General features: G+C 39.6%; 1 protein-coding gene across 1 annotated transcript in view; it reads right to left on the bottom strand.

The window, feature by feature from the left end:
• The window catches only part of VAV3 (vav guanine nucleotide exchange factor 3), a 390,869-nt gene that overhangs the window by 298,097 nt on the left and 65,943 nt on the right, over nucleotides 1-26,829 (bottom strand). The window contains exon 2 of the mRNA XM_060139483.1: nucleotides 7,693-7,809. Within this exon, the coding sequence (XP_059995466.1) occupies nucleotides 7,693-7,809 (117 nt within the window). The remainder of the gene's footprint in view (nucleotides 1-7,692; nucleotides 7,810-26,829) is intronic.

The following is a 26,829-nucleotide window of genomic DNA, read 5'->3' as shown; positions in this document are numbered from 1 at the left end:
TTGTTCAGGAAGGAATCCATGGAGAGCTCTCCCTTAGTTATGTAAATATAGGCAAGCCACCTACTGCTCAGGAGGGGAAAGTAAAGGAGGCCTTTGTGGGTGGACAGAGGTTGACTCTTCACAGTATCCCTGCTAGGCTGTCTGCTGGAGGCTGAAAGTTGGCTGATTTGCAGGGCAAGTCCAGGGCCCCCTTGGACGAAAGACCAGAGATCCCGAATGCTGCTCTGCGAATGAAAGTTGGTACCCCTGTGGGGGCTGCCTAAGGAGGCCCTGACCCTAGATCACTGGCAGGAAAGGATATCAGGAGCTCCTAGACAGAATTCGCTACACAGCTAGAGAAATTTGGCCTGGCCAGGCTCAATGCTGAGGCTAAAATGCTGTGGGGAAGGCGGGAAGCAGGCTTGGGTAGTGTGGGGCTAAACGGGGCACGCCAGTATCAGAGCTGTCAAAGGCACCACCAAGCAGGGCCCGTCTTCACTAGCACCAGGCTAGTGGGCCATCGACTGGAGGTCGAGCTTCTCATGGTGCTTCGAAGCAAGACTGATTTAGGGCCCAAATGACCGTAAAAGCCCCAGAGACTCCTGAATAATTTAGGATGGGAAATACTTTCAGAGAGAAATGTCAAACTTCTAAAAAGAGTAGGAGATCAAACAAATAATTATAAAAAAAATACCAAATGATTCATGCTGGGTACATAGGGATATGAGAAAAAATGTTTCTAATTGTTGATCAACGTTCATGCAGTAGCCAATAAGGATCTTTCAAACCATGCCACGGTGAGGTCCCTGAGGCCACCCATGCCCAAGAAAAGCTCAGGAGCCTTTGGTTGGGAGGGTTTTCTTATAACCAGGAAAGCCCAGGTAGATTGCCAAGAGATATACAGGTAGTAGGAAATCATTACGGATTTTCAAGTATCTAGTTTCACTGTGTTGGGATGCAATGAAATGCACTTTGGAGGGTTCACTTCCCAACATACACATAGGACTGGAAGCGGGGAATGAGGATATGGAGATTACCCAGTCATCCAGGTATAAGTGCTGAGGAGCTGGCCTGGGGTATTAGTACACACTGAGCAGGAAGAGGTCCTTGTACCCTTCTTTCTACATACACCCTGAGGTGTACAATTCAGGCTGGGAAGGGTGAAAAAGTGGAAACACATAAACTTAAAGGACACATCCCGAGCAAATACTCTCATAAGACATGATAAGGCATTACAGATGAGACAGAACTTGAAGAAGAAAGGAAGCCCTATTCATTTCCAGGTGAAGGATTTAGCAGCCTCTTTAAGTCTTTTTACCCTGAAGTTTTAAGGTAATCTTCAAATCATTCTGTAGGGTCCAAATATATATACTCAGCTGGGGGCCTCAGGAAGAAGTGAGTTCTCATCTGCAGAGGCAGGCATGCCCATTTTCTTGACCCTGTAGAGCACAGACAAACATGGGAAGGATGCCTGATGACTCAGAGCCTCTTCCAAATCTGAAGAGTATCTACGATACTCCTTGGGTCAAAGGTAAGGAAGAGAAAGCATTTACCACGAAGCTCGACGGCCCTTCTATGTAATTATTTACATGCTGCAAAACAGAGATGTTCTATGACTCTGCGTATCTCCTCTTCTGTATATGACAGAAGATGGAGACACTACAGAATGGTTTCCAAGTTGTGTGGAACGTTGGTAACAGAAGAAAGGTTAACCTATCTACACAACTGAAATCATGTGATGGACAAAACCAGGTGACTCACTTAGATTTCTCTCACTACTGGTTGGAAAAAGTAAGGAAAACTGGCCTGAGGAAGAAGAAAAGGAAGACTGTCTTGGTTCATGTCACAGAAAAATCCACAGATACATGTATTTGGCTTTGGGCAGAGCATGAGTCCAGCCTCACATGATACCACTAGGATCCTTCTCAGCTCTGCTCTCACTGAACTGGGTCTGTTTTGAAACTACATGTGGTTCCCAGATGGCCCTAGCCCCTCCAAGGCTCGTATCCACACAGTTCCATGGCAGGTGGAGAGCAAAAACAAAACTGGCCCTGCCAATGTCTTAAACCATCATACAGGTCCTGAGTGACCTGCCCCATCCCCGAACTCATCACTATGTCCAAGGGGATGGGATATTATAATTGATTAAACCACCCAAACTGGGCTTCCCTGGTGGCACAGTCGTTGAGAGTCCGCCTGCCGATTCAGGGGACGTGGGTTCGTGCCCCGGTCCGGGAGGATCCCACATGCCGCAGAGCAGCTGGGCCCGTGGGCCATGGCCGCTGGGCCTGCGCGTCCGGAGCCTGTGCTCCGCGACGGGACAGGCCACAACAGTGAGAGGCCCGTGTACTGCAAAAAAAAAAAAAAAGAAAAAAGAACCACCCAAATTACATGATTGGCAAAGGGAAAAGGGAAAAGGGTGCTTTCTCAAAGGAGATCCAATGTCACAGAAGGAGGGAGAAAGACAGCTATGCAGGATAAAATAGATTAACGCTGTAGCACAGTAGAAAGAACAAAGTTTATTTCCCAAGCTTGCTCCTCCAATATCATTAGTTCTTGCATTCAATTCAAAATTCAACTCCTATGTTTACCACTGAACCGGAAGCCCATTAACACCAGTAATTATAGTTGTAATAATAGTAACAATAAGAGTGAGAACAGCTAATATTTACCAAGTACTACACACTTTGGACCTGGATACTCTTTTTAAGCACTTTACATACATCATTTCATTTCTCACCTAACCTCAATTTATAGATGAGGAAACTGAAGCTCAAAGAGATTAAGTAGCTTGCGCAAGATCACATGCCATAAGGAGTGCAAACTGCAATCCAACTCAGAAACCATGTTCTTATTCTTAGCCAAAACATGACACCACCTTCTCAATTAATGTTCTTACCTGAATCCTTGAGCCACACCTTAGCCAATGCTCTGAATTCCTTTAGACAGTGCTTGTCCTGAACCTGAACACATAGAAACTACCCTACCGCTACTAATACCAGCTGGAACTACCTTCAGCCAGTTGTGATTCTCTTTGATTCAAGAAAACATATCACCTTACACTTGTCAGGTGCTTTACAACACTTGAAACAACAGACGTGACATCTGTGGGTAGCGGGAAGTAGGCCCTTATATCCACCTAGAGCTGCCAGGGGAAGGAACTGACTTCATCACTCATCTGCACAGCAGCAGCAGCCTGATTTCTGTTACTCACTAGAAATGTTCTCATTAAAGAAAAATCCCATGTGTTTCTGCACTGTAAGTGTGCCAACAGACAGCTCAGCAGGAAATGTTTCCAAACAACAGAAGTGTTAATCAGAAAATGACAATCTGAACAGAGGAACGGAAAATCCTTTATATGCAGCATGAAAGTGCGCAAATTTACAGATCTTGTTGCAACGTAAAAAGTAATTAATAATTTCTAACATTCCTGGGGGGAAAGGATTTTTTTTTAATTACATTTCTCAAGCAGAGGGGTCAACTAATAAGATTTTACTTTTTGTTCTTGTTGTTACTAGAAAGCCAGAAAAGGATCCATCTTTTTGAAAAGTAAAGTAATGATTTTTCAGCATCACACAAAAACATAAACCCAAAGGCAGAGAGAGGCGGTAAAGGCTCTTAAAAGGGCACCTAAGCTCCTCCCACCTCAGAGCTGGGAGAAGACTCAGCAGGCTGAGGCCACCAGGACTCCACCTCTGGCGGGAACCTTATTCAGCATAGTTGACCCTTCAACAACAGAGGGCAGGAAGGTGTTGGGGGCACAGATCCTCCCCACAGTCAAAAATCCGTGTATAATTTAGTCGGCCCTCCATATATAAGGTTCCTCAGTATTCACAGTTCTGCATCTGCAGAGTCAACCAACCACGGATCGTGTAGTATTTATTGAAAAAATATCTGCTGTAAGTGGACCCACACAGCTCAAACCCCCATTGTTCAAGGGGGCCAACTGTATTTAACAATCCTGAGAGTCAGACTTAACCTCAAGGCCTCTCTCTGCTGACTCCTGAATGAGTTCAAGTTACTAAACTCATTCTCCATCCTTGCGTGATTTTTAACCAAAGTACAGAAAGTGTTCAGAACTATTCTAATTTTTGTTGCCATATGAGTTTGAATTAAAATCAATACCCTATTTTCAGTGGGTAAAGAGCTCAATACTAGAAATTAAAGTTAACACTGAAAGGCAAAATTATCATAAGCCCTTTTAGAGCACCTAAGATGTGTGCTCTTCATTATCTCATTAGTGAAAAGGAAAATTATCATTCATTCGTGTTAACACACGCAGTATCCTAAATATAACTCATGCAGTATCCTAAATCTTTCCTCTCTTTCTAAAGATAAAGTATAATTAGATTCCAAGTGACAGATCACTTGTGCTTTTTAATTTCATATGTTCCTTTGGTGTTTCTCCTGTGAGTTCATCCTTTTCCCTGAGCAAGCATCCACACAGGAGTGAGGTCCAAAACATAGGCAGCGGACAAGAAAAGCAGAGGGCTGGGAAGTCAGAAGCCCTGAGCGCCAGATTCTGCTCCATCCCCAAGCAAGGAGAACTTGAAGTCACCATTTAACCTCCCCACCTCCCAGTTTCCTCATCTGAAAACTGGGAACACTTGCTTCCTTCCTTCACAAGACTATTATGAGAATCAAATGAGGTCAGTGATCTGAAACACTCTCCAAGCTTCAAAATGCTAAAAAAAACATTAGATACTGTTATTGCAATTAATATATTCCTAGGTGAAATGGTACCAAGTATACATGGATCCTAGATTTACTATTTGTATGAATTAAGGCAGACAGGGAGCAGACAGAGATATTTTTCATTTTAAATTAATTGAAAAAATTTAATTACGCCTCAAGGAACAAAGAGAAACAAACTAACCTGTCTACATCCTGCTAAAATTGATATTCACAATCCCAGAAATTACTTAGTCTCTAAATTAGCAACCTACTCATTTTTTTTAACTTAAAAATGTTAAACTGGGGCTTCCCTGGTGGCGCAGTGGTTGAGAGTCCGCCTGCCGATGCAGGGGACACGGGTTCGTGCCCCGGTCCGGGAAGATCCCACATGCCGCGGAGCGGCTGGGCTCATGAGCCATGGCCGCTGAGCTCACGGGTCCGGAGCCTGTGCTCCGCAACGGGAGAGGCCACAACAGTGAGAGGCCCACGTACCGCAAAAAAAAAAAAAAAGTTAAACTGCATGAATTGTCCAAGATCCATCACTTACAATCTAGGATTTGTAAATGGGGACAATACTAGAACCTACATGGTAGGACTGATAAAAGAATTGAGTCAATACTTGCAAAGCACTTAGGCCCATGCTTGTCCAGGGTACTGGCTATGGGAATGTTTGCTCTGTTGTGCAGCAGTGGAGAACCAGTCAAATCTGGGGTCAAACCACTGCTCCAATCTCTACTAGATATGTGGATTTCAGACACAGGTTTGCTTATCTGTACAAGGAGGAAAATAATACTGGTACGTACACCTTGTAGGGTTGTTATAAGGATTAAAAAATATATCTGAAGATTGAAAAGATATCTGCTACATCAAAAGGGTTCAATAAGTGGTGGCATTGGTGGTTTGGCTTAGAGATTATGTTTAGTAGCAATAATACTGGTAAATTATGGAACAGCCCCTTAAATTCTTTAATTTTCAGTTGTTCATTTAGGTCAAATACAGTTCGGAAGAGATAGCTGCACCAATCTTGGCAGTAGCAAAAATGTATGTAATTTTAAAGTGATAAATATAGGATCAAGTTCTATCCGCAATCCCAGGTTTAATTCTGTTTCAGACCTACCACTGCCAAAATATTTTAAGAAGCCAGAACTATGATTACCCATGAGAAGCATACGGTTAATTCCTTTATATTCAACTTTCTATAACCTCAACTCTCCTACAAAGCTTCCACTGCAGGAAGCTAGCATGCAATGTTATTCCACTAAAACAAAGCCATGCATTTCTAAACAATTTTTATGACTTCACAGTCTTAACACCATTTTGTGCGAATTCGAACAAAAAAAAAATGAAGAACTTTTTGAAAAGCTTTAAAAAGTCAAGACTTTTCATTTTTTCATTTCCCCAAAAGAGACAGAGGAAATAAAGAAAAATCAAAGAAGATTTTTTTAAAAAACTAGGAGGAAAGGTCAAAGAACAGCAAAAGATATCTTTATAAGCTATTAAGGCATTTTTCTGGGCCAACAGCTTAGAGGACTGTCCACTTCACCTGGGATTCTCTCTGATTGCTCTTTGTCTTCATGGCTTCACTTCATGGCCATAGACAAATGTGCCACCACTTCTTTACAAGGAGGCTTGGTTTTCAGTTCCTTGTAACTATCACCATATGTTATCCTCCATCACTTTTTTGGACCTCAAGACAACTAAATCACAGCTGGCCAGAGAAAGAGGAATCCTAAAAACCATATCTTTATACCCATTTCCTTTTGTACAGACTTCTAAGCAGGAAGGCGGTCTGATGATGGAGAAGACTGCTGAAGTCCAGATCACGAAGTGACCAAGAGCGAACCCACGCCTTCTTTCTCCCTGGGTAGGTTGGCTTCCCCATACTTGCTGCATGTCAGCATCAAATTTTTTACATTTCTGTTTCAAGTTTGTGCTATTTATTCCCATTGCCAAGCAAACTAATCCATTGCTTGCTTTTTATTTTATAATAAAAATATTACACTTAGAGGGGTGGGATAGGGTGGGTGGGAGGGAGGCTCAAGAGGGAGGGGATATGGGGATATACGTATGCATATGGCTGATTTACTTTGTTATATAACAGAAACTAACACAGCATTGTGAAGCAATTATACTCCAATAAAGATGTATAATAAAAAATATTACATCTTAAAAATCAAATGAAGTGTCACTCTCAAACAGCCTTTTGATGAGATACTAGCACCTGAATTATCAGAGTAAGAGCAAACTTCTCAAGATCTTTTAGGTTTTTCCCTGCTTATTTTCATAATGCAATTATGACATCAGGGGTTACCTAACTGCCTGACTCTTTTATGGCTTCTCAGACACAAGAAGTTTAACTTTATGCCCAAGCACTTCAAAATAAATGAATGTAACTTTTAAAAGCTTGATTTCTATCCTTTTACTTTTGATTCTTTTGAAAGGAAGTCACCTATTATACACCAGTGCTTGGTGTACATATAAGTAATAAGAGCAAACATTAAAACCAATTTACATGTGACAAATATCATTAAAATCTAACAATCTAACATATATCTGCTGAAATCCAAGCAATAGGAGTTACTCAACAATCTCAAACATTTCAGCGATTTCATGTGTTCTGCAAGTCACCTACCCAAATGCCAAAACAGGCAACAGAACATTCTCAACTTCCAAAAATTAGAGGCCTTTCAGGTTTGGAGAAGACTGGAGGGAAAGAATACTGGTCCTCAGTCATGACAGCCCAACGAACTATCTAAAAGATGGGAAATAGTAGTCCTGTCCTCCGAGATAACCAACAGGAAAAGTTACCTCTGGATAAAAAAATTCCCCTTATACTGCTTTAATTAAAAAAATAATAATTCTAATCTCATTTGGACAGTTGTTGGTATTATTTTTTTGGCTAAGCCACCTACATGTAAAATTTAACTACATAATGCAGATACCACTTCAGTCACATGTCCTACTTCAAGATAAGAAACAACAGTTATTTGATAAAATGTTCTTGAGTTTAAAAATACATGAAAAATAAAATGTAATTACCTTTCCAAAGTCACGGACATCAAACAAGTCAAACGCCTCAAAGAGTTCACTCTTTCTCATTCCAAACGTCTCGCAACAGGCTGTGAGGAATGTCCTTATGTTCTTCAAACAGAGAAACTGAGGAATGGGAAACAGCTATTAGTATATAGTGAATCATTCTGAATGCTACCTATCCTCTGTCATGCCCAGAATGCTGGGGAAATGCCAACGAAGAATCCATCCACTTTTCAGGTTGTTTTCAATTACTCCTTCATCAGTACTTAAATAATTACCCACTCTCTCCCAGGCACCAGTGACACAGCTGTGAACAAGGCAGACGGAAGTCTGCCCTCAGGATACTTACATCCTAATATAAAAGGAGACAGACAAGAACAAACTCAGCAACAAAAACAAAAAAGTAAATATTTTTATTTTCATATGGTGATAAGTGCAATAGAGAAAAATAAAACCAGGAGGAGGGATCAGGAGTGCTGGGTGAGGTGTGGGGAGCTTCAGCGAGATGGTTAGAGAAGGTGTCAGTGAGAAGGGGACAGATAAGCAGAAGAGATTTGAAGGTGGTAAAGAACCAACCATGCAGAATTACAGGACAGAGTATTCAGACTAAAGTAGCAACCCATGCCAAGGACCTGAGGCAGAAGTTTCTGAGGTTACGTCTGAGGAAGGGGCCAATGTGGGTAGAGCAGAGTGGATGACAAGGAGCAAGGCAGGAAGTGAGCTGGAAAGGCAATGAGGTCAGATGATGAAGGACCCTGTTGGACAGGCTTTTACTCTAAATGAGATGGGAAGTCATTGGAGGCCTTGGGACAGAGTCTGATATTTTAAAAGTCTTGTTTTTCTTTCTTTAAAAAAAATTTTATTGAGGTATAGTTGATTTAAAACTATACGTCAATAAAGTTTCAGGTGTACAACATAGTGATTCAAAATTTTTATAGATTATACTCCATTTAAAGTTAAAAAAATACTGGCTGTATTCTGTGTGCTATACAAGATATCCTTGCAGCTTATTTTTTTTCTAATAATACTTAACTCTGTATTAAAAATACTACTATTTCAACAAATGATCAACATAAAACATTTAAATGAAATTAGTTTTAGTACTAAATCTTTGAAATCTAGTATACATTTTACACTTAACAGCATATCTCAATTCAGACTAGCCCCATTTCAAGTGTTCCATAGCCATACGTGGCTAGTTGCTGTCATACTGGACAGCACAGTCCTAGAGTTTCAAGTGCAGGTTTGTAAACAGGTCCCTCTCACATATACAAAATATGCACAGACATAGCAAGTACAAACTTTTAGCTGAGCTTTTAAGGCCCTCTATAACATGCCCCACCATTGCAGTCAGGCTGTTCTCCTTGTTGGTGCTCGTTAGTCCGTGTTCATTCCTGCCTCTATGCTTGAACTTTGTCGTTCCTCTAGCCAATAAGCCTCTCTCTTTTCCCTTTTCTATTCTAACTCCCAGCCCAGCTACAGTTCCATCTCCTTCTGGACTGCAACAGTTCCTACTGCTCTTTCTTCAGAGCTTCTTTTTTGTTGTTGTTGTTGTTGTTTTATTTTTTGAATATAGATCAAAAGGGGCTGGAGCAAGACTAGAGACAGTAATACCAGACAGGAAGCTATTACAATAATCTGGGTGAGAGACAGCCATGGGAAGTCCAGGTGTTCAATTTTGACTCTTAAATTTGAGATGCCTATTAGTCATCCAATGGGACACAGGGCAGCAGACAGCTGGATATACAAGTCTGGAGTTCAGGACACAGGTGTGTACTCCAGACTTAAATCTGAGAGTCTTTAGAGTATACAAAACATTTTTAACGATGATGTTATCTGAGATGACTTTGGGAGAAAGAAGAGGGGAGGAGGGGACCTGGGGCCAGGTCATCTTAGATCAGGAAAAAAGGAGGAGCCCACAAAGGGGCAGAGAAAGAGGAACCAGTAAGGAAGGAGAACAACCAGGTGAACATGTTTTTCCTGAAGCCAAGTAAAGAAGGTGTTTCTAGGAAGAAGGGGTGATAAGCTGTGTCAGCTGCTGCTGCTACTCAAATAAGATTTTGACCAGGTGCTGTCCTGGGAATCTGGCTGTGTGAAGGTTATGGGTGCACCTTGACAAAAGCAGGTTCCATGTGGAGGGTGGGGGTGGGGAAAGGCTGAGCAGAGCAGCTTCAAGAGACAATGGGAAGAGAGAAAGTAAAGATAGAATATAGATTCTTAGGAGTTTTGCTGCAAAAGGGAACAGAGGATTGAGGAGGTAGTCAGAGAGAAAGAGGTCAAGGAAGGGCTTTTTAACAATGGAAGCTGTTACAACATGTTTCTATTGTGACAGGAATAACTTGATAGAGGGGAAAGATGGTCACGCAAGGGAGAGGGACAGTCGCCCAAAGGAAGTCCTTGAGTGGGCAAAGGAGAAGAGTCTGATGCTCAAGCAGAGAAACTGACCTTGAAGAACATGCTCAGCTCATCGATACTAACAGGGACAAGGGGGAAGGCAGACGCTATCACAACTTAGACAACCAACAGAATTTACTTTCAGTATCTAAAATGCAGATCCACCTACGCATAGTACACACATATCCTGAAAGTGAATTTTGGAAATAGTAGTTGCAATGGCACACGTAAAAATAAAATTATTAACCTCCAATAAGTGAGAGATCTATTAGCTAATTATTGCATCTTTGCCTTTTTTTTTTTTTTAAAGCACTGTCAATATTTTATCTTGTTGTTCTGTTTTCCATCTTGGTTTGTTTTTTAATTTGCAGAAAGCACATTTTACTTCTTCCACTTTGGAAAAATTCAGATTTTTCATGGCCTTAACGCAGACATAGTTTTACCCTTTACAGGAATCCTTCTTGAGGCTTAAGTATTTCAGGAGGGGTTAAAACCACAGGGGAAGCATCATAAACCCTTTGAAGTACAAAGGCAGCAGCCAAACTGCACATACAGTTACTGCTTTCATTTTAAAAAATTCATAAGAGACCTTTACAACACAGAACCACTCTACATGTAGCTCTTTCACATAGAATTGCTTATTTACAGATTAAAAGCCTTGCATTCTGCCAAGATAGACAATAATTACTCTCTTGGGGATTATGCAACATCTCTCTTGCAATATTTTTTACATAATTAAGTGCCCAACTCATAGCTCACCAAGGAACAAAGCATAATTGCACATGCTACCCTCTGAAGATTTCACACCAAACTCAAATTTTTCCCTGTATAGGAAAAACTACAGTAGACCTCCATTCAAGTGCTTTGATCATTAATTCAAAAAAGTATCATTACTGAAAGTAAAAAAAAAGAAAGAAATGTTGTCATTACTGTATGCATACAAGAGATGATTTAAAAACAGAACTTTCCTTCACTTCTGGAACCAATCTTAACCTTATTCGCCCCTTAACTAATTCAATTCTATTTAATTCCACAAATATTTACTGGATTTGAAGAACATCACTGGTATGCTCTCGCATTTCCAGGCAATCATCAAGTTTGGTCACCCCTTTATTTATGTATTTTTTCAGTCAACAGGTTTTGAATGCCTACAATGTTCCAGACACTGGAAATGCTAAAAATGAGTAAGACAAGCTTCTCTATTAATCACAGTTGAAAATTTTCATAGCTTTCCCAAAATTGGCTAATAACACTAGGATCACACTTCCCTTAATGGCTCTGTGCTAGTACAGGAACAGAGTTGAGGGATGGAGGGAGTGGGCCCTAATGCCATCACAGAAGCCCTGGACAGAGCTGGACCTGTCAACCTGTCTGCCCACCTACCATCAGACTTTTGCTTTGTTTTCCTTACGTTGAACTTTCTCTTTTTCCAGTTTATTTTCTAAAATTTCAAACCAAAAGAAAAGTAGAAAGAATAGTACAATGAACACTCCATTTACACAACAACTGTAACATACTGCCATATGGGTTTCTGTGTGCCAACCATATCTTTATATATTTATAAAACTTCATATATGAAAGTAAGTTCAGACACCATAGCACTTCACTCCTAAATAACTCAACATGCATCTCCTAGGAATGAGGATATTTTCCTAAATACCTACAACACCATTACCACCCCGAGAAGATAAACAACAATTCCATATTATTTCATATCCATTCCATGTCCAAATTTCATCAGTTGCCTACCCCATGTCTTTTTTACACTATCCCACCCATCCACACCCAATCTAGGGATCAATTCCATTTTACCCATTACCCAATCCATTTTAAATGGATTTAATTCCATTATATTTGGTTGCTTAATTTTGCAGTATCTTTTAATCTAAAAACCCTGCTGCCTTTTTTTTTTTTTTTTAATGACACTGTCTTTTGGAAGAGTCCAGACCTAGGTATCTTATAGAATGTCTCGCATTTGGCATTTGTCAGATTATTTCCTCATGGTGTCATTAAACTTATTTCCCCATCACTTATATTTCCTATGAACCAAAGCTAGGTCAAGATACAAGTTAAACAATTTTGGAAAAAATATTTTATACTGTGAACTTCATAGTCCATCATATCAGAAGATACAAAATTTAGGGTAACCCATTATTATTGATGCTAGGCTTGGTTAAGATGGTTATTGTCACATCTCTTTATTGTAAAGGTACATGTTCCCCTTTACATTAATAAAGTCTGGGGGTGATAATTTGTTACCATGTGGCTGTCCTATTTCCCAATAATTTTTCACCATAGACTTAGCATCCACTGATAACCCTTGCTTTGATTATTCCATTTGGGACTGCAAAATTCTATCATTCCTTCCACATTTATTAGCTGGTATTCTCACCTAAAGACAAGCTTCCCCTGCCCTCCACCCTCCTTTTTTAATCTTTGTTTGTGTAATAATTAATTGCCATCATTATTCTTTTTGATGTTCATATTGTCCCAAATTTGGCCACTGGGGGTCTCTTCTGTGACCTTTTGATGACTCCATTAGTCTTTGTTTTCTTACATCAAGCTGTCCCAGGCCATGTCATATTTTCTCTGCCCAAGTTCTGTAATCAGCCATTTCTCCAAACAGTTCCATTTCAATTTATATGGTAAATGGTAGTATTTAGAAAACAAAGGCTGAGTATCAGACTACTGGCAAATGACATGAGCCAATTATATTAAATGAACCAGTAACTCCACCCTTTGCTTAAGCAATCTATCACTTGCAACAGAAAGAGTTAATGTAAACAAGAATGGCCTAATTGATCTTCAAAATACCTCTCCAAATCCTATCATTTTCTTTATGGAATACCTAATAAGCAAACTCTTATCTCACTTTGTTAAGAAAGAGAAAACTTGAATTCACTGAAGAATGGTGAACAGAGAGTTTCTTTCCGCCTAGGGATGTTGTTGGTGTTTTGACAAGCTGATAGTCCTTTGTAGCATCCACAGTAGCTTAAAACCTTCGGTATTCAGACCCGATGCACAAAGACAGATATACCTCATTATTTCAGTTCATAACCATACCTTACGTTTGACCAAAAATTATATAACTTTGCTAAATCACCTAGTTGATTTATAAGAGAGAACTTTAGGATTTTTTAGAATTTAGGATTAGGATTTTAAAAACCAGAATTAAATAACTCTAGGATTTTTTAACTATTAAATATATCCACACATGATAGTTACCAAAATCAAGGACACACAAAAGGTCGAAATAGCATTTTCTCTCTTAACAAATATTAATGAGTTGCCTTTTGTGTATCCAGGATACACAAAAGGTCTAAATAGCATTTTCTCTCTTAACATATTAATGAGTTGCCTTTTATGAAGTTTCATAAAACGTCATAAAACATCGCCCCCCTCAATTGGGTACTTATTTATTTATTTATTTATTTAATGCTGTCAACCAGTGCTTGGCAGTAAGTTGTTTTTCCTTTTTTAAATTTTTATTTATTTATTTATTATTTTTATTTATTTTTTTTCGGCTGCATTAGGTCTTCATTACTGCACGCAGGCTTTCTTTAGCTGCGTTAAGTGGGGGCTACTCTTCATTGTGGTGCGCGAGCTTCCCATTGTGGTGGCTTCTCTTGTTATGAAGCACAAGCTCTAGGCACGCGGGCTTCAGTAGTTGCGGCATGTGGGCTCAGTAATTGTGGCTCGTGGGCTCTAGAGCACAAGCTCAGCAGTTGTGGCGCACGGGCTTAGTTGCTCCAAGGCATGTGGGATCTTCCCGGACCAGGGATAGAACCTGTGTCCCCTGCATTGGCGGGCAGATTCTTAACCACTGCGCCACCAGGGAAGCCTGGTTAATTGAATGAAACTGCCAAGAACTGGGTATTCTTAAAAAAAAAAAAAATATGACCCAAACTCTGCCCTCAAAAGAGATATTGTAGTCCAGCAAAGCGTACAGACAAGTGAACACGGAGTTACATAACAACATGGCAAATGCTATGAAGACGGCATTCAAAGGTCCCTCGGGAGTCCTGGAGTATCAGAGACAGCCTTCTGGAGTAAGTGATCAAGGATGACTCCCACTCACTGCAGGGTGAGTGGGAGTCAGCCACAAAAAGAGGGAGAGTGGTTGATGTTCAGGGAGCAGAAGGGAAAGTGCCAGACTTGGGGTGTGAGGGTGTCCAGGTAAACGGCACAGGATGGCACGAGGGTGAGACAAGACAGAGAATGGACTGGTGGGGGCGGGGGAAGGGGTTCAGAATGGACACAACCCTCTGGGGGGCAGTGAGAGCAGGACTGGACAGGGGAGCTGGGACTTACTGAGCAAGCCCAAGGGATGTGGGCTTTATCCTAGAAGAAACATTGAGGTTTTTAAATAGGAGAGTTGGAATTCTCAGTTTTGCATTGTATGACTACTGTAGTCATTTTTGAGTGTTTGCTATGTACCAAGCTCTATGCTAAATGTTTATGTCTTTTCATCCTCACAACACCTCAATCAGGAAAGTTTTATTTTTTTTCTTTCGTATATACAGAGGCTTAGACATTTACCCAACTTTACATAACTGCATATGCCAAAGTAATGGAGTCATAATTCAAGTCCAGACATTCTGGCTACAGAGCCTATATCCTTATGGACTCTGTTATACTAGCCCCATTTTGAAGTGTGCAGAATTAACCGTTTTTCTTTTCTCTTTATTAAGGAGAGTATTTGGAGTAGATAAGACAAGAATAGGATGCTGTCATATTCACTTAAGGAAAAAAATCATGGTGATTTGGACTAGGATGGTAGAAGGAGAAAGGGAAAGAACTCTATAAGGTAATATGGAAAGGAAATACCTGGTAACTGATTGAATATGGGTGGGGTGAAGGGAGTGAGGGAGAAAAGAAGAATTAAGAAGCATACCCAGAGCTCTGTCCTGAACACTGCAAGGACACTGGGGGTGTTCCCTGAAAATGGTAACTTAGCAAGTTAGGGAACAGGGTATGTGGAAAGGGGCCACAAATTGAGTCAATTAATTCTTGTCTTTATCTGAAAAGGCCTGGTAAGGAGACACTCCACAGCCTCTGTCTCAGGTATATCCAGTAACAAGTAACACATTCTAATATAGCCCACAGTCTTCAGCCACCATGCTCACCCTCTCTGCTCCTTCAGAAATTCATCAACAGCTTGCTTATTTATTACGGGTTGAAAAGCACTCAATAAAGATGCAGAAAACCTTCAAAGAAGAAAGCTTAACACATTCAAGGTCTGAGACACCCTGAAAATTATACATCAGGCCAGAGCTCTCTAGATTAGAAAATGTTTCATACCCAAATAGCTATCACAACAGAAGAAGCTAATTGGCTTTTCACGGCCCTGCCTCTTAATCTTAGCACTTCAATGCTAGTGATACTGATGTTACAGAAAGGAAACATTTAAAGGTCAGGCTGCTAAAGTTCACTATAAAATGCTTAAAAACTCTCTTTTCCCTCTACTCCTTTTATAAAGTATATGGTTTCCTTTCCCTCTATGTGTGTAGAAACCATTTTGACTTTTCTCAACAATATGAATGCAAACAGGATCGCTTCCCTTTTTTATTTGAAAGAATAAACATGTACTTCTCTAAAATTGTTGGCAATAATGGTCTAAAGTTAACTGAGGCTACGTAACAGGAAAAACCTCCACAGCTTAGGAAATGAGTTATTTCCATCTCAGCTGAGAAATGGTATCTTGTGGGAAGGTCGACAATTTCTAATACAGCTTCACAACCCTGCAGACGTGCTGACTTAGTATAATTTTCATAGGAACCACCAACAGCCAGGCTGTCAGATAAGCAAGTCTTCAGGGTCTCATTTCGAGGTGGGCCACTCATCTCATTTGAAGGAAAGTCTCTGAATTTGAGATTTTGGCATAATTCAAATTATGAGTGGCCATTAACAGGCTGATTGACAGTTTTGAAGGCACAGAAGAGACCACGATGAAGCTCATCAACAAATATTAAGGTACAAGGAGAGCTTTCCTTCTTAGCTGAGCCTCTGTGTAGACTTACTCAAGCCTCTGCCTAGTACCCCTGTCAGATTCTAACTCCTCCTAACTGCTCACCTTTTGTAGAACTAGCAGGCAGGAAGGCATGGAAGGGAAATATTAAGAAATCAAGTTTCTCCCCTTACTGGGGTTTTCTACCTCTATCCCTTTTGCCATATCTTCCCCTCTCCCTCTACATCTGTCTTTGAAAATTAGGTCAGCTAAATCTTACATCTTTTGGAAATTTTTTTTTAAAAAGAAAGAAAAGAAGAATAATTTTTATTTGTATGAGGACCTCAATTGTCCCTTTCGCTTGTGAGTTAGTAGGTCCCCCATAGAAGAGGCATCATCACCATTGTTCTATGAAGAAATCATATCTACAGATGCCTTCTGAATAATTATAAAATAATTATGCTGAACTCAGCATCAATTCAGGACTGCACAATATCTTGAGTTCTCCTCTTGATCCTATTATTACAAATACAAGAAGAGCTTAAAGGACACTCAGGAAGAAGACCAGAAATGGAGAAGGACCTTTTCTTAGCTCCAATTTTGCACTCAAGTCCCTAAACTAAAACTGCCATATTTTCAGTAAACTAAAAGCCAATATTTCCACTTTGATTATTTCCAGGCTGCAATTAATTTTTAGAGGATAAAATTTTTTAATCAAAAATATAATAATTTAATAATGTAAATTTACAGGGGTTTTTTTTTGGATTCTCACAAAAATTCTTTATGATAGAGTAGATACAATTCTTATTTTACACACAAAGAAATCATTAAAGAAGTGAATTGACTATCCCAATATATAAACAGCACGTGTCAGCATACAGACTTTTTTTTTGAATTTTTGAATTTTATTTTATTTTTTTATACAGCAGGTTCTTATTAGTTATCCATTTTATACACATCAGTGTATACATGTCAATCCCAATATCCCAATTCATCACACCACCACCTCCACCCCCCCACCGCTTTCCCCCCTTGGTGTCCATACATTTGTTCTCTACATCTGTGTCTCAACTTCTGCCTTTCAAACTGGTTCATATGTACCATTTTTCTAAGTTCCACATATATGTGATAATATACGATACTTGTTTTTCTCCTTCTGGCTTACTTCACTCTGTATGACAGTCTCTAGATCCATCCACGTCTCAACAAATGACTCAATTTCGTTCCTTCTTATGGCTGAGTAATATTCCATTGTATATATGTACCACATCTTCTTTATCCATTCGTCTGTTGATGGGCATTTAGGTTGCTTCCATAACCTGGCTATTGTAAATAGTGCTGCAATGAACATTATGGTACATGACTCTTTTGAATTATGGTTTTCCATAATTCCCAGGGTATATACCCAGTAGTGGGATTGCTGGGTCATATGGTAATTCTATTTTGTTTTTTAAGGAACCTCCATACTGTTCTCCACAGTGGCTGTATCAATTTACATTCCCACCAACAGTGCAAGAGGGTTCCCTTTTCTCCACACTCTCTCCAGCATTTGCTGTTTGTAGATTTTCCGATGATTCCCATTCTAACTGGTGTGATGTCTTTACTGTAGTTTTGATTTGCATTTCTCTAATAATTAGTGATGTTGAGCAGCTTTTCGTGTGCTTCTTGGCCATCTGTATGTCTTCTTTGGAGAAATGTCTATTTAGGTCTTCTGCCCATTTTTGGATTGGGTTGTTTGCTTTTTTAATATTGAGCTGCATAAGCTGTTTATATATTTTGGAGATTAATCCTTTGTCCACTGATTCGTTTGCAAATATTTTCTCCCATTCTGAGGGTTGTCTTTTTGTCTTGTTTATGGTTTCCTTTGCTGAGCAAAAGCTTTGAAGTTTCATTAGGTCCCATTTGTTTATTTTTGTTTTTATTTCCATTACTCTAGGAGGTGGATGCAAAAATATCTTGCTGTGATTTATGGCAAAGAGTGTTCTTCCTATGTTTTCCTCTAAGAGTTTTATAGTGTCCAATCTTACATTTAGGTCTCTAATCCATTTTGAGTTTATTTTTGTGTATGGTGCTAGGGAGTGTTCTAATTTCATTCTTTTACATGTAGCTGTCCAGTTTTCCCAGCACCAGTTACTGAAGAGACTGTCTTTTCTCCACTCTATATCCTTGCCTCCTTTGTCATAGATTAGTTGACCATAGGTGCGTGGGTTTATCTCTGGGCTTTCTCTCTTGTTCCATTGACCTATGTTTCTGTTTTTGTGCCAGTACCATATTGTCTTGATTACTGTAGCTTTGTAATATAGTCTGAAGTCAGGGAGTCTGATTCCTCCAGCTCCGCTTTTTTCCCTCAAGACTGCTTTGGGTATTCAGGGTCTTTTGTGTCTCCATACAAATTTTAAGACTTTTTTGTTCTGGCTCTGTAAAAACTGCCATTGGTAATTTGATAGGGATTGCATTGAATCTGTAGATTGCTTTGGGTAGTACGGACATTTTCACAATATTGATTCTTCCAATCCAAGAACATGGTATATCTCTCCATGTGCTGGTATCAGCCTTAATTTCCATCATCAGTGTCTTATAGTTTTCTGCATACAGGTCTTTTGTCTCTCTAGGTAGGTTTATTCCTAGGTATTTTATTCTTTTTGTTGCAATGGTAAATGGGAGTGTTTCCTTAATTTCTCTTTCTGATTTTTCATCATTAGTATATAGGAATGCAAGAGATTTCTGTGCATTAATTTTGTATCCTGCAACTTTACCAAATTCATTGATTAGCTCTAGTAGTTTTCTGGTGGCATCTTTAGGATTCTCTATGTATAGTATCATGTCATCTGCAAACAGTGACAGTTTTACTTCTTCTTTTCGAATCTGTATTCCTTTTATTTCTTTATGTTCTCTGATTGCCATGGCTTGGACTTCCAAAACTATGTTGAATAATAGTGGTGAGAGTGGACATCCTTGTCTTGTTCCTGATCTTAGAGGAAATGCTTTCAGTTTTTCACCTTTCAGAATGATGTTTGCTGTGGGTTTGTCGTATATGGCCTTTATTATGTTGAGGTAGGTTCCCTCTATGCCCACTTTCTGGAGAGTTTTTACCATAAATGGGTGTTGAATTTTGTCAAAAGCTTTTTCTCCATCTATTGAGATGATCATATGGTATTTCTTCTTCAATTTGTTAATATGGTGTATCACATTGATTGATTTGCATATATTGAAGAATCCCTGCATCCCTGGGATAAATCCCACTTGATCATGGTTCATGATCCTTTAATGTGTTGTTGGATTCTGTTTGCTAGTATTTTGTTGAGGATTTTTGCATCTATATTCATCAGTGATATTGGTCTGTAATTTTCTTTTTTTGTAGTATCTTTGTCTGGTTTTGGTAGCAGGGTGATGGTGGCCTCATAGAATTAGTTTGGGAGTGTTCCTTCCTCTGCAATTTTCTGGAAGAGTTTGAGAAGGATGGGTGTTAGCTCTTCTCTAAATGTTTGATAGAATTCACCTGTGAAGCCATCTGGTCCTGGACTTTTGTTTGCTGGAAGATTTTTAATCACAGTTTCAATTTCAGTGCTTGTGATTGGTCTGTTCATATTTTCTATTTCTTCCTGGTTCAGTCTTAGAAGGTTATAACTTTCTAAGAATTTGTCCATTTCTTCCAGATGGTCCATTTTATTGGCATAGAGTTGCTTGTAGTAGTCTCTTAGGATGCTTTGTATTTCTGCGGTGTCTGTTGTAACTTCTCCTTTTTCACTTTTAATTTTACTGATTTGAGTCCTCTCCCTCTTTTCCTTGATGAGTCTGGTTAATCATTTATCAGTTTCATTTATCTTCTCAAAGAACCAGCTTTTAGTTTTATTGATCTTTGCTACTGTTTTGTTTCTATTTTATTTATTTCTGCTCTGATCTTTATGATTTCTTTCCTTCTGCTAACTGGGTTTTGTTTCTTCTTCTTTCCCTAGTTCCTTTAGTTGTAAGTTTAGATTGTTTATTTGAAATTTTTCTTGTTTCTTGAGGTAGGCTTGTATAGCTATAAACTTCCCTCTTAGAACTGCCTTTGCTGCATCCCATAGGTTTTGGATCATCATGTTTTCATTGTCATTTGTCTCTAGGTATTTTTTGATTTCCTCTTTGATTTCTTCAGTGATCTCTTGGTTATTTAGTAACGTATTGTTTAGCCTCCATGTGTTTGTGTTTTTTACATTTTTTTCCGTGTAATTCATTTCTAATCTCATAGCATTGTGGTCAGAAAAGATGCTTGATATGATTTCAATTTTCTTAAATTTACTGAGGCTTGATCTCTGACCCAAGATGTGATCTATCCTGAAGAATGTTCTGTGAGCACTTGAGAAGAAAGTGTAATCTGCTGTTTTTGGATGGAATGTCCTATAAATATCAATTAAATCTATCTGGTCTACTGTGTCGTTTAAAGCTTGTGTTTCCTTATTAATTTTCTGTTTGGATGATCTCTCCATTGGTGTAAGCGAGGTGTTAAAGTCCCCCACTATTACTGTGTTACAGTCAATTTCCTCTTTTATAGCTGTTAGCAGTTGCCTTATGTATTGGGGTGCTCCTGTGTTGGGTGCGTATATATTTATAATTGTTATCTCTTCTTTTTGGTTTGATCCCCTTGATCATTATGTAGTGTCCTTCCTTGTCTCTTGTAACATTCTTTATTTTAAACTCTATTTTATCTGATATGAGTATTGCTACTCCAGTTTTCTTTTGATTTCCATTTGCATGGAATACCTTTTTCCATCCCCTCACTTTCAGTCTGTATGTGTCCCTAGGTCTGAAGTGAGTCTCTTGTAGACAGCATATATATGGGTCTTGTTTTTGTATCCATTCAGCAAGCCTGTGTCTTTTGGTTGGAGCATTTAATCCATTCACATTTAAGGTAATTATCGATATGTATATTCCTATGACGATTTTCTTAATTGTTCTGGGTTTGTTTTTGTAGGTCCTTTTCTTCTCTTGTGTTTCCCACTTAGAGAAGTTCCTTTAGCATTTGTTGTAGAGCTGGTTTGGTGCTGAATTCTCTTAGCTGTTGCTTGTCTGTAAAGCTTTTGATTTCTCCTTTGAATCTGAATGAGATCCTTGCTGGGTAATCTTGGTTGTAGATTCTTCCCTTTCATCACTTTAAGTATATCATGCCACTCCCTTCTGGCTTGTAGAGTTTCTGCTGAGAAATCAGCTGTTAACCTTATGGGGGTTCCCTTGTATGTTATTTGTCATTTTTCCCTTGCTGCTTTCAATAATTTTTCTTTGTCTTTAATTTTTGCCAATTTGATTACTATGTGTCTTGGTTTGTTTCTCCTTGGGTTTATCCTGTACGGGACTCTCTGTGCTTCCTGGACTTGGGTGGCTATTTCCTTTCCCATGTTAAGGAAGTTTTCGACTATAATCTCTTCAAATATTTTCTCAGGTCCTTTCTCTCTCTCTTCTCCTTCTGGGACCCCTATAGTGTGAATGTTGTTGTGTTTAATGTTGTCCCAGAGGTCTCTTAGGCTGTCTTCATTGCTTTTCATTCTTTTTTCTTTATTCTGTTCTGCAGCAGTGAATTCCACAATTCTGTCTTCCAGGTCACTTATCCGTTCTTCTGCCTCAGTTATTCTGCTATTGATTCCGTCTAGTGTAGTTTTCATTTCAGTTTTTGTATTGTTCATCTCTGTTTGTTTGTTCTTTAATTCATCTAGGTCTTTGTTAAACATTTCTTGCATCTTCTCCATCTTTGCCTCCATTCTTTTTCCGAGGTCCTGGATCATCTTCACTATCATTATTCTGAATTCTTTTTCTGGAAGGTTGCCTATCTCCACTTCCTTTAGTTGTTTTTCTGGGGTTTTATCTTGTTCCTTCATCTGGTGCATAGCCCTCTGCCTTTTCATCTTGTCTATCTTCCTGTGAATGTCAGTTGTTGTTTTTTTTTCATTTTCTCCAATGATGAGGCACTTTTATGGATTATATGTAAATACTGAAATGATTAAGCTCATATGTGTAGTGCTAAGTTGTAAAAACACGTGCATCCTACATACCCTGTAGCACCTGGTTCACACCTGTGATAATAAGTATCTTGACTGTATCTGTTTGCCCAACTATTGCTACATGAAATAAACATTTTTGAGATCAGAGACTACATTTATTTCACCTATGTATCCCCACAGCTTTTATAACAGAAACATTTTTTAATAAATTGATGCATGAATGATGATGCAGTTTATCTGCATAAAAGAATAAATAATCATCATTCCTTGGTAGCCAGCAAACTCATATTGAAATTTTACATTAAACTGTCACCGTATCCTCTTACTTACATGTTAATATATCAATATATCTTCATTATTAAATTACCTCAAAAGCCTTTTTAGAAGTTAGTGATGTTCATAATTATAAATAAAATAAACACTTTAAATTATTAAGCAGTTTTGTTCCTAAGCATCATCTGGGTGGCCAGCCCAGATGCTGGTGTATAATTCAGTGGTGGCCTGCTAACTGATTTTCAAGCAGCATCTTTAATCCTCCTTATGTTTTTCTAGTCTTTGCACTAGAAAACTGAATGGCTGGGAAGTACAGAGGTCAAAATTAGCCTATTTTACTGTGTTCATTAACCTGCTAATGAAAGCAATACCTGCTATGGCCTTTAATAAGAAAAAGTAACACTCAACCACATTGTTACCTGGAACACAGCTAGTCTAAAGCACATTAAAAATGGCCCAATCCACATTCCAGAGAAGCCTGGCTTACAAGGTTCCCTATTGTGGGTACAGAAAAACAGGTATTTCTTTCTGCAGAGGCCACTAAGTGACAGTAGAACGCAATAGCTAAACGTCAGAATTTTGATATTGGTAGGAGTAGTCACAGCAATAGTACCAGTGACAGCAATACCAGTAGAATGGAAGTCGTGGTTGTGGTAGGAGTGGCAGTGATGGTGGAATCAGCTGCACAGCCAAGGAAGCCACTCCCTGTGAAGCAGGGAGTGAGAGCCACCATGACTGGGTTACCCCAGAAGGCAGGCAGCTGAGGTGGGTCCTCACTAGAAACAACACTCAAAATGAGGAAAAGTCCTGCGGTACACAAATTTGTGCTGCTTTTGGAGATGAGCCTTGGAAATCCATTAATCCAGAGAATGGGAATAAAGTTTAGTGTGAGTCTGATCTAAAAGAAAAAAAGAGTTGTATGCAAACAGAGACAAGGAGGTCTGACTGCAAACACCTCACCTCATGCATCACCCCGTACAGACAGCCACCTGGGGAGGCAGCCACAGAACTCCCCACATTTCACCCAAGAACAACTGAGGAGTCCCCACCTCCCTACTCTCTGTGCCTGGACCCATTGCTGCCTGCACACCACCCCGTGCTCCCCAGCACGGCCAGAGCAGGACTGAGTAGCAGGAGACACCAAAGGGAAAGAAAGAGTGGAGGGGCAAGTGAGCCTGTGTCTCTCCTTCCTCATTCCCTCTACCCTTGATTCCATGGACTGGGTACTATCATAATTGCCACTTACGGATGAGGTGACTGAGGCACAGAGAGTAAAATAATTGGCTCTAGGGCACATGGTCAGTAAGTCAGAGAGGAAGTTTCACAGCCATGTTGCTGGCTCCAAAGACCACACCTCTAACAACTATGATAGTCTGTCTCCTACGTAGCAGACTCTGCCCCAAGCCAGGGAGCTGGCAGCCACAAATCCTACCCTCCAAGGGAGGACAGTCCTGTGAAAGAGAGAAACGAATGCACAGAAAGCGCATTGCAATCTCAGTGTAGTAAGTCCAGAGGCAAGCACTGGGTTAGTGAGAGCACAAGGGAATTGCTCCATCCAGTGAAGGAGGCAGGTTGAGATTCATTCCTCCAAGGAAGTGGCTGAACTGAGTGTCAGAGGATGAACAAAAGGTCATGAGAAACCATATGGTGAGAAGCAAAGGCCTGGCCTTTTGGAGGAAATGCAGAAACTCACATGGCCTCCACAGTGAGTGCAGGCAAGAGAGCACAAGAGATGAATGAGGCTGGAAAAGTCGGCCAACACCAGATCCAAACTGGAACTCAGAACTCATCTCTCCAAAAGCACAAGGCAGTGCCTCATAATAATGCCTATGACTCTACAAACAGTGAGTGTAAACATGTATGCCCCAGGTGTGGCACTAAGCACATCTGTGAAGAATCTCAGTTAATATACAACAACCCTATGAGGAAGACACTATTATTCCATTCTATCCATAAGGCATTAAGGAAAAGTAAATAACCCAAGGTCCTGGTAGCTAAGAAGTAACAGAACCAGATCCAAGCCCTGCCAGGATTCTTTCCTGCCAAGCTGTGTCATCTCCATGGAGCATGGGTGTGGGGAAGCTCTACAGCAGAATTAGGACCTGACTACAGGTGCCTATGACTTAAACAGACTTGGGGTCTGCCCTAAGGAAAGCCTAGGAAGACATCACTCCACAGGAAAATATTACAGCCACTTCAACTATTGGACTTCCTTTATTCTCCTTTGCCCCCAAAGATTTAAGAAATCTAAGAGGACTGAGCTAAGATGGGTTCTGTACAGTGGATGATTTCCAAAAATGCTTTTGTCTTCCTATGAATCTCATTCACCTAGGTTTATATAGACTTGTACTTTCTACCTTCAATTCTGCCCATGCTGGAAACTCTGTCACACTGTTCCCCACAGTTCACTCCCCCTAACACACATCCCAGAGATCATACTTTTATATTTGCCACTGCACTGCACCAGGATTCAGTATAAACTAAAATTTTTAAAAAACAAAAAACAAACCCGAACTTGGGGAAAACTTTAAAAAAAGAGGATTTTTAAAAAAAATACAACAAAAACATACACCTGAAAACATTACACTAACAAATGTTCTACCAGTTACATTTTTTCAAAAGCAAGAAAATAAGTTCAATTTGCCTTCCTTAAATACAAGCTATTAAGTTAAACTAGAAACAGACAGCATATTTGGTAGTGATTTTTTTTTTTTAAATATCTTGGCCATGACCAGGGATTGAACTCAAGCCATGGCAGTGAAAGTGCTGAATCCCAACCACTAGGCCACCAGGGAACTCCTCTGTTAGTGCTTTTTCATGAGTCTAAGAAAACTCTTCTTGGAGGTGTGCCCACAATGCAAGGCTCTGGACCAAAGCCACACCTTGGTCAATGTCAGAGCAGTGGCCTGGGGCCCCACCCTTCACTACGGAGGCTCCTTAAGCCCAGCCAGTGAGCAGCAATCACCGTGACTGCCAAGCAGCATATTTCAGGAAAGCTCTGGGAAGCCGGTTTCTAACTGAATCACTTTGATCATCGACTGAATTTAGTACAGTTGACCCTTGAACAACACGGGTTTGAACCACGTGGGTCCACTTACACAGGGATTTTTTTCAATAGTAAATACTACAATACCGTACAATCCGTAGTTGGTTGAATCCAAGGATGTGGAGGAACCTCAGATACAGAGGAACCCTGCGATACAGAGATTTCCATATGGGAGGACCCTCAGATAAGGAGAGCCGACTAGAAGTTATACGTGCATTTTGACTGCGGGTAGGGTCAGCGCCCCAACCCCTAAACTGTTCAAGGGCCAACTGAACTTTTTTTTGGCTATAGTGACCTACCAAGTGAATGTTGTTAAAACAGCAATATCAAGTACACTCTTATAAATAAATTTAGTTTGAGAAAACCTAAATTCTAACATTCTGTCCTTCTACCGCCACAATAAATGCCTCCCAAATCCTCATATTGGAATATCCAAATTACATCTCTCATACTGCCTTTCACAAAGAAGATTTTTTTAAATACTTTACCAGCCTCATGTCTTCATTTTCAGTCCAAAACCCTTGCTGTTCACATAAAGCCAGGGCCACAAGATACCCCGATGCACACACCACCCACTCAGATACTTGGGTGTATCAGACACTTGGCTTTCTGATGTCTCCTGACCCCCCTTTGTTTGACCTCCTTACCAAAATGACATACATTTATATTTTTCCAGCACACCTTTAATTGTTTCAGTTCATTTTCTGCTTTGTCATTTCTCTGTGTTACAATGAAGTGGGCAAGTCACATTGTTAAATTTGAAATAATCATTAATTTTATAAAATACCAGATTATCTGGGCTCCAGCCAGTCTGTTAACCTCAAAATTTTGGGAGGCTTTTTTTGTAAAATATCCTTAGGAGTACACTTAACAAGAATACTGTGTTAATTCCTGTATATAAAGTATATATAATAAAATGATTAATGGCTGCTTTATAACTTCAGCAACATTATTATACCTACTGGCATAACGAAGTAATACGGAGAACATTGTTATTAACCATATACTGTCTTATCAACTTTGTTGAAAGAAGTCATCTGTGGTGCGACTAAAAATGAAGTGTGACATACTTCCCCAAGTAATTTCAACTTCAGAAAACAGAGGCAGTTTAGAGAAAAGACTTTTCTCTAAATGTTTAAACTGCCATTCAGATCTGCAGCATGTTTAGCTCTAGACTAAGCAACCTACTCCCCTTCTTCCCTCACTCCAAAGGAGAACATCACTTTCTTTTTTCTTAGTGCCTTTCAGTAGGCTTCTTCTGCACACTCAACAACTTTGAACAAGTCTGAATAACTGAATAACTTTGGAACAAAATTATTCTCATATAGATCACTGGGGTTTGTTTGTATTTTTTTGCCAAATTACATTCTATTTTCTGCCCACATTTCTAACCTCTCTAATTGTTATTCTATCTGCATATTAGAATAACAATTAGAATAGAATAAATTATTCTATCCCACACCCCCTCCCAATTTAGCATCATCCCCAAATTTTATGCAAACTGTATG

This window comes from Lagenorhynchus albirostris, chromosome 2 (assembly GCF_949774975.1).
Source record: "Lagenorhynchus albirostris chromosome 2, mLagAlb1.1, whole genome shotgun sequence".
In the NCBI taxonomy this organism is placed as follows: Eukaryota; Metazoa; Chordata; class Mammalia; order Artiodactyla; family Delphinidae; genus Lagenorhynchus; species Lagenorhynchus albirostris.
Note: the sequence above shows the minus strand (reverse complement) of the source record. Positions and strands in the feature narration are given on the sequence as shown.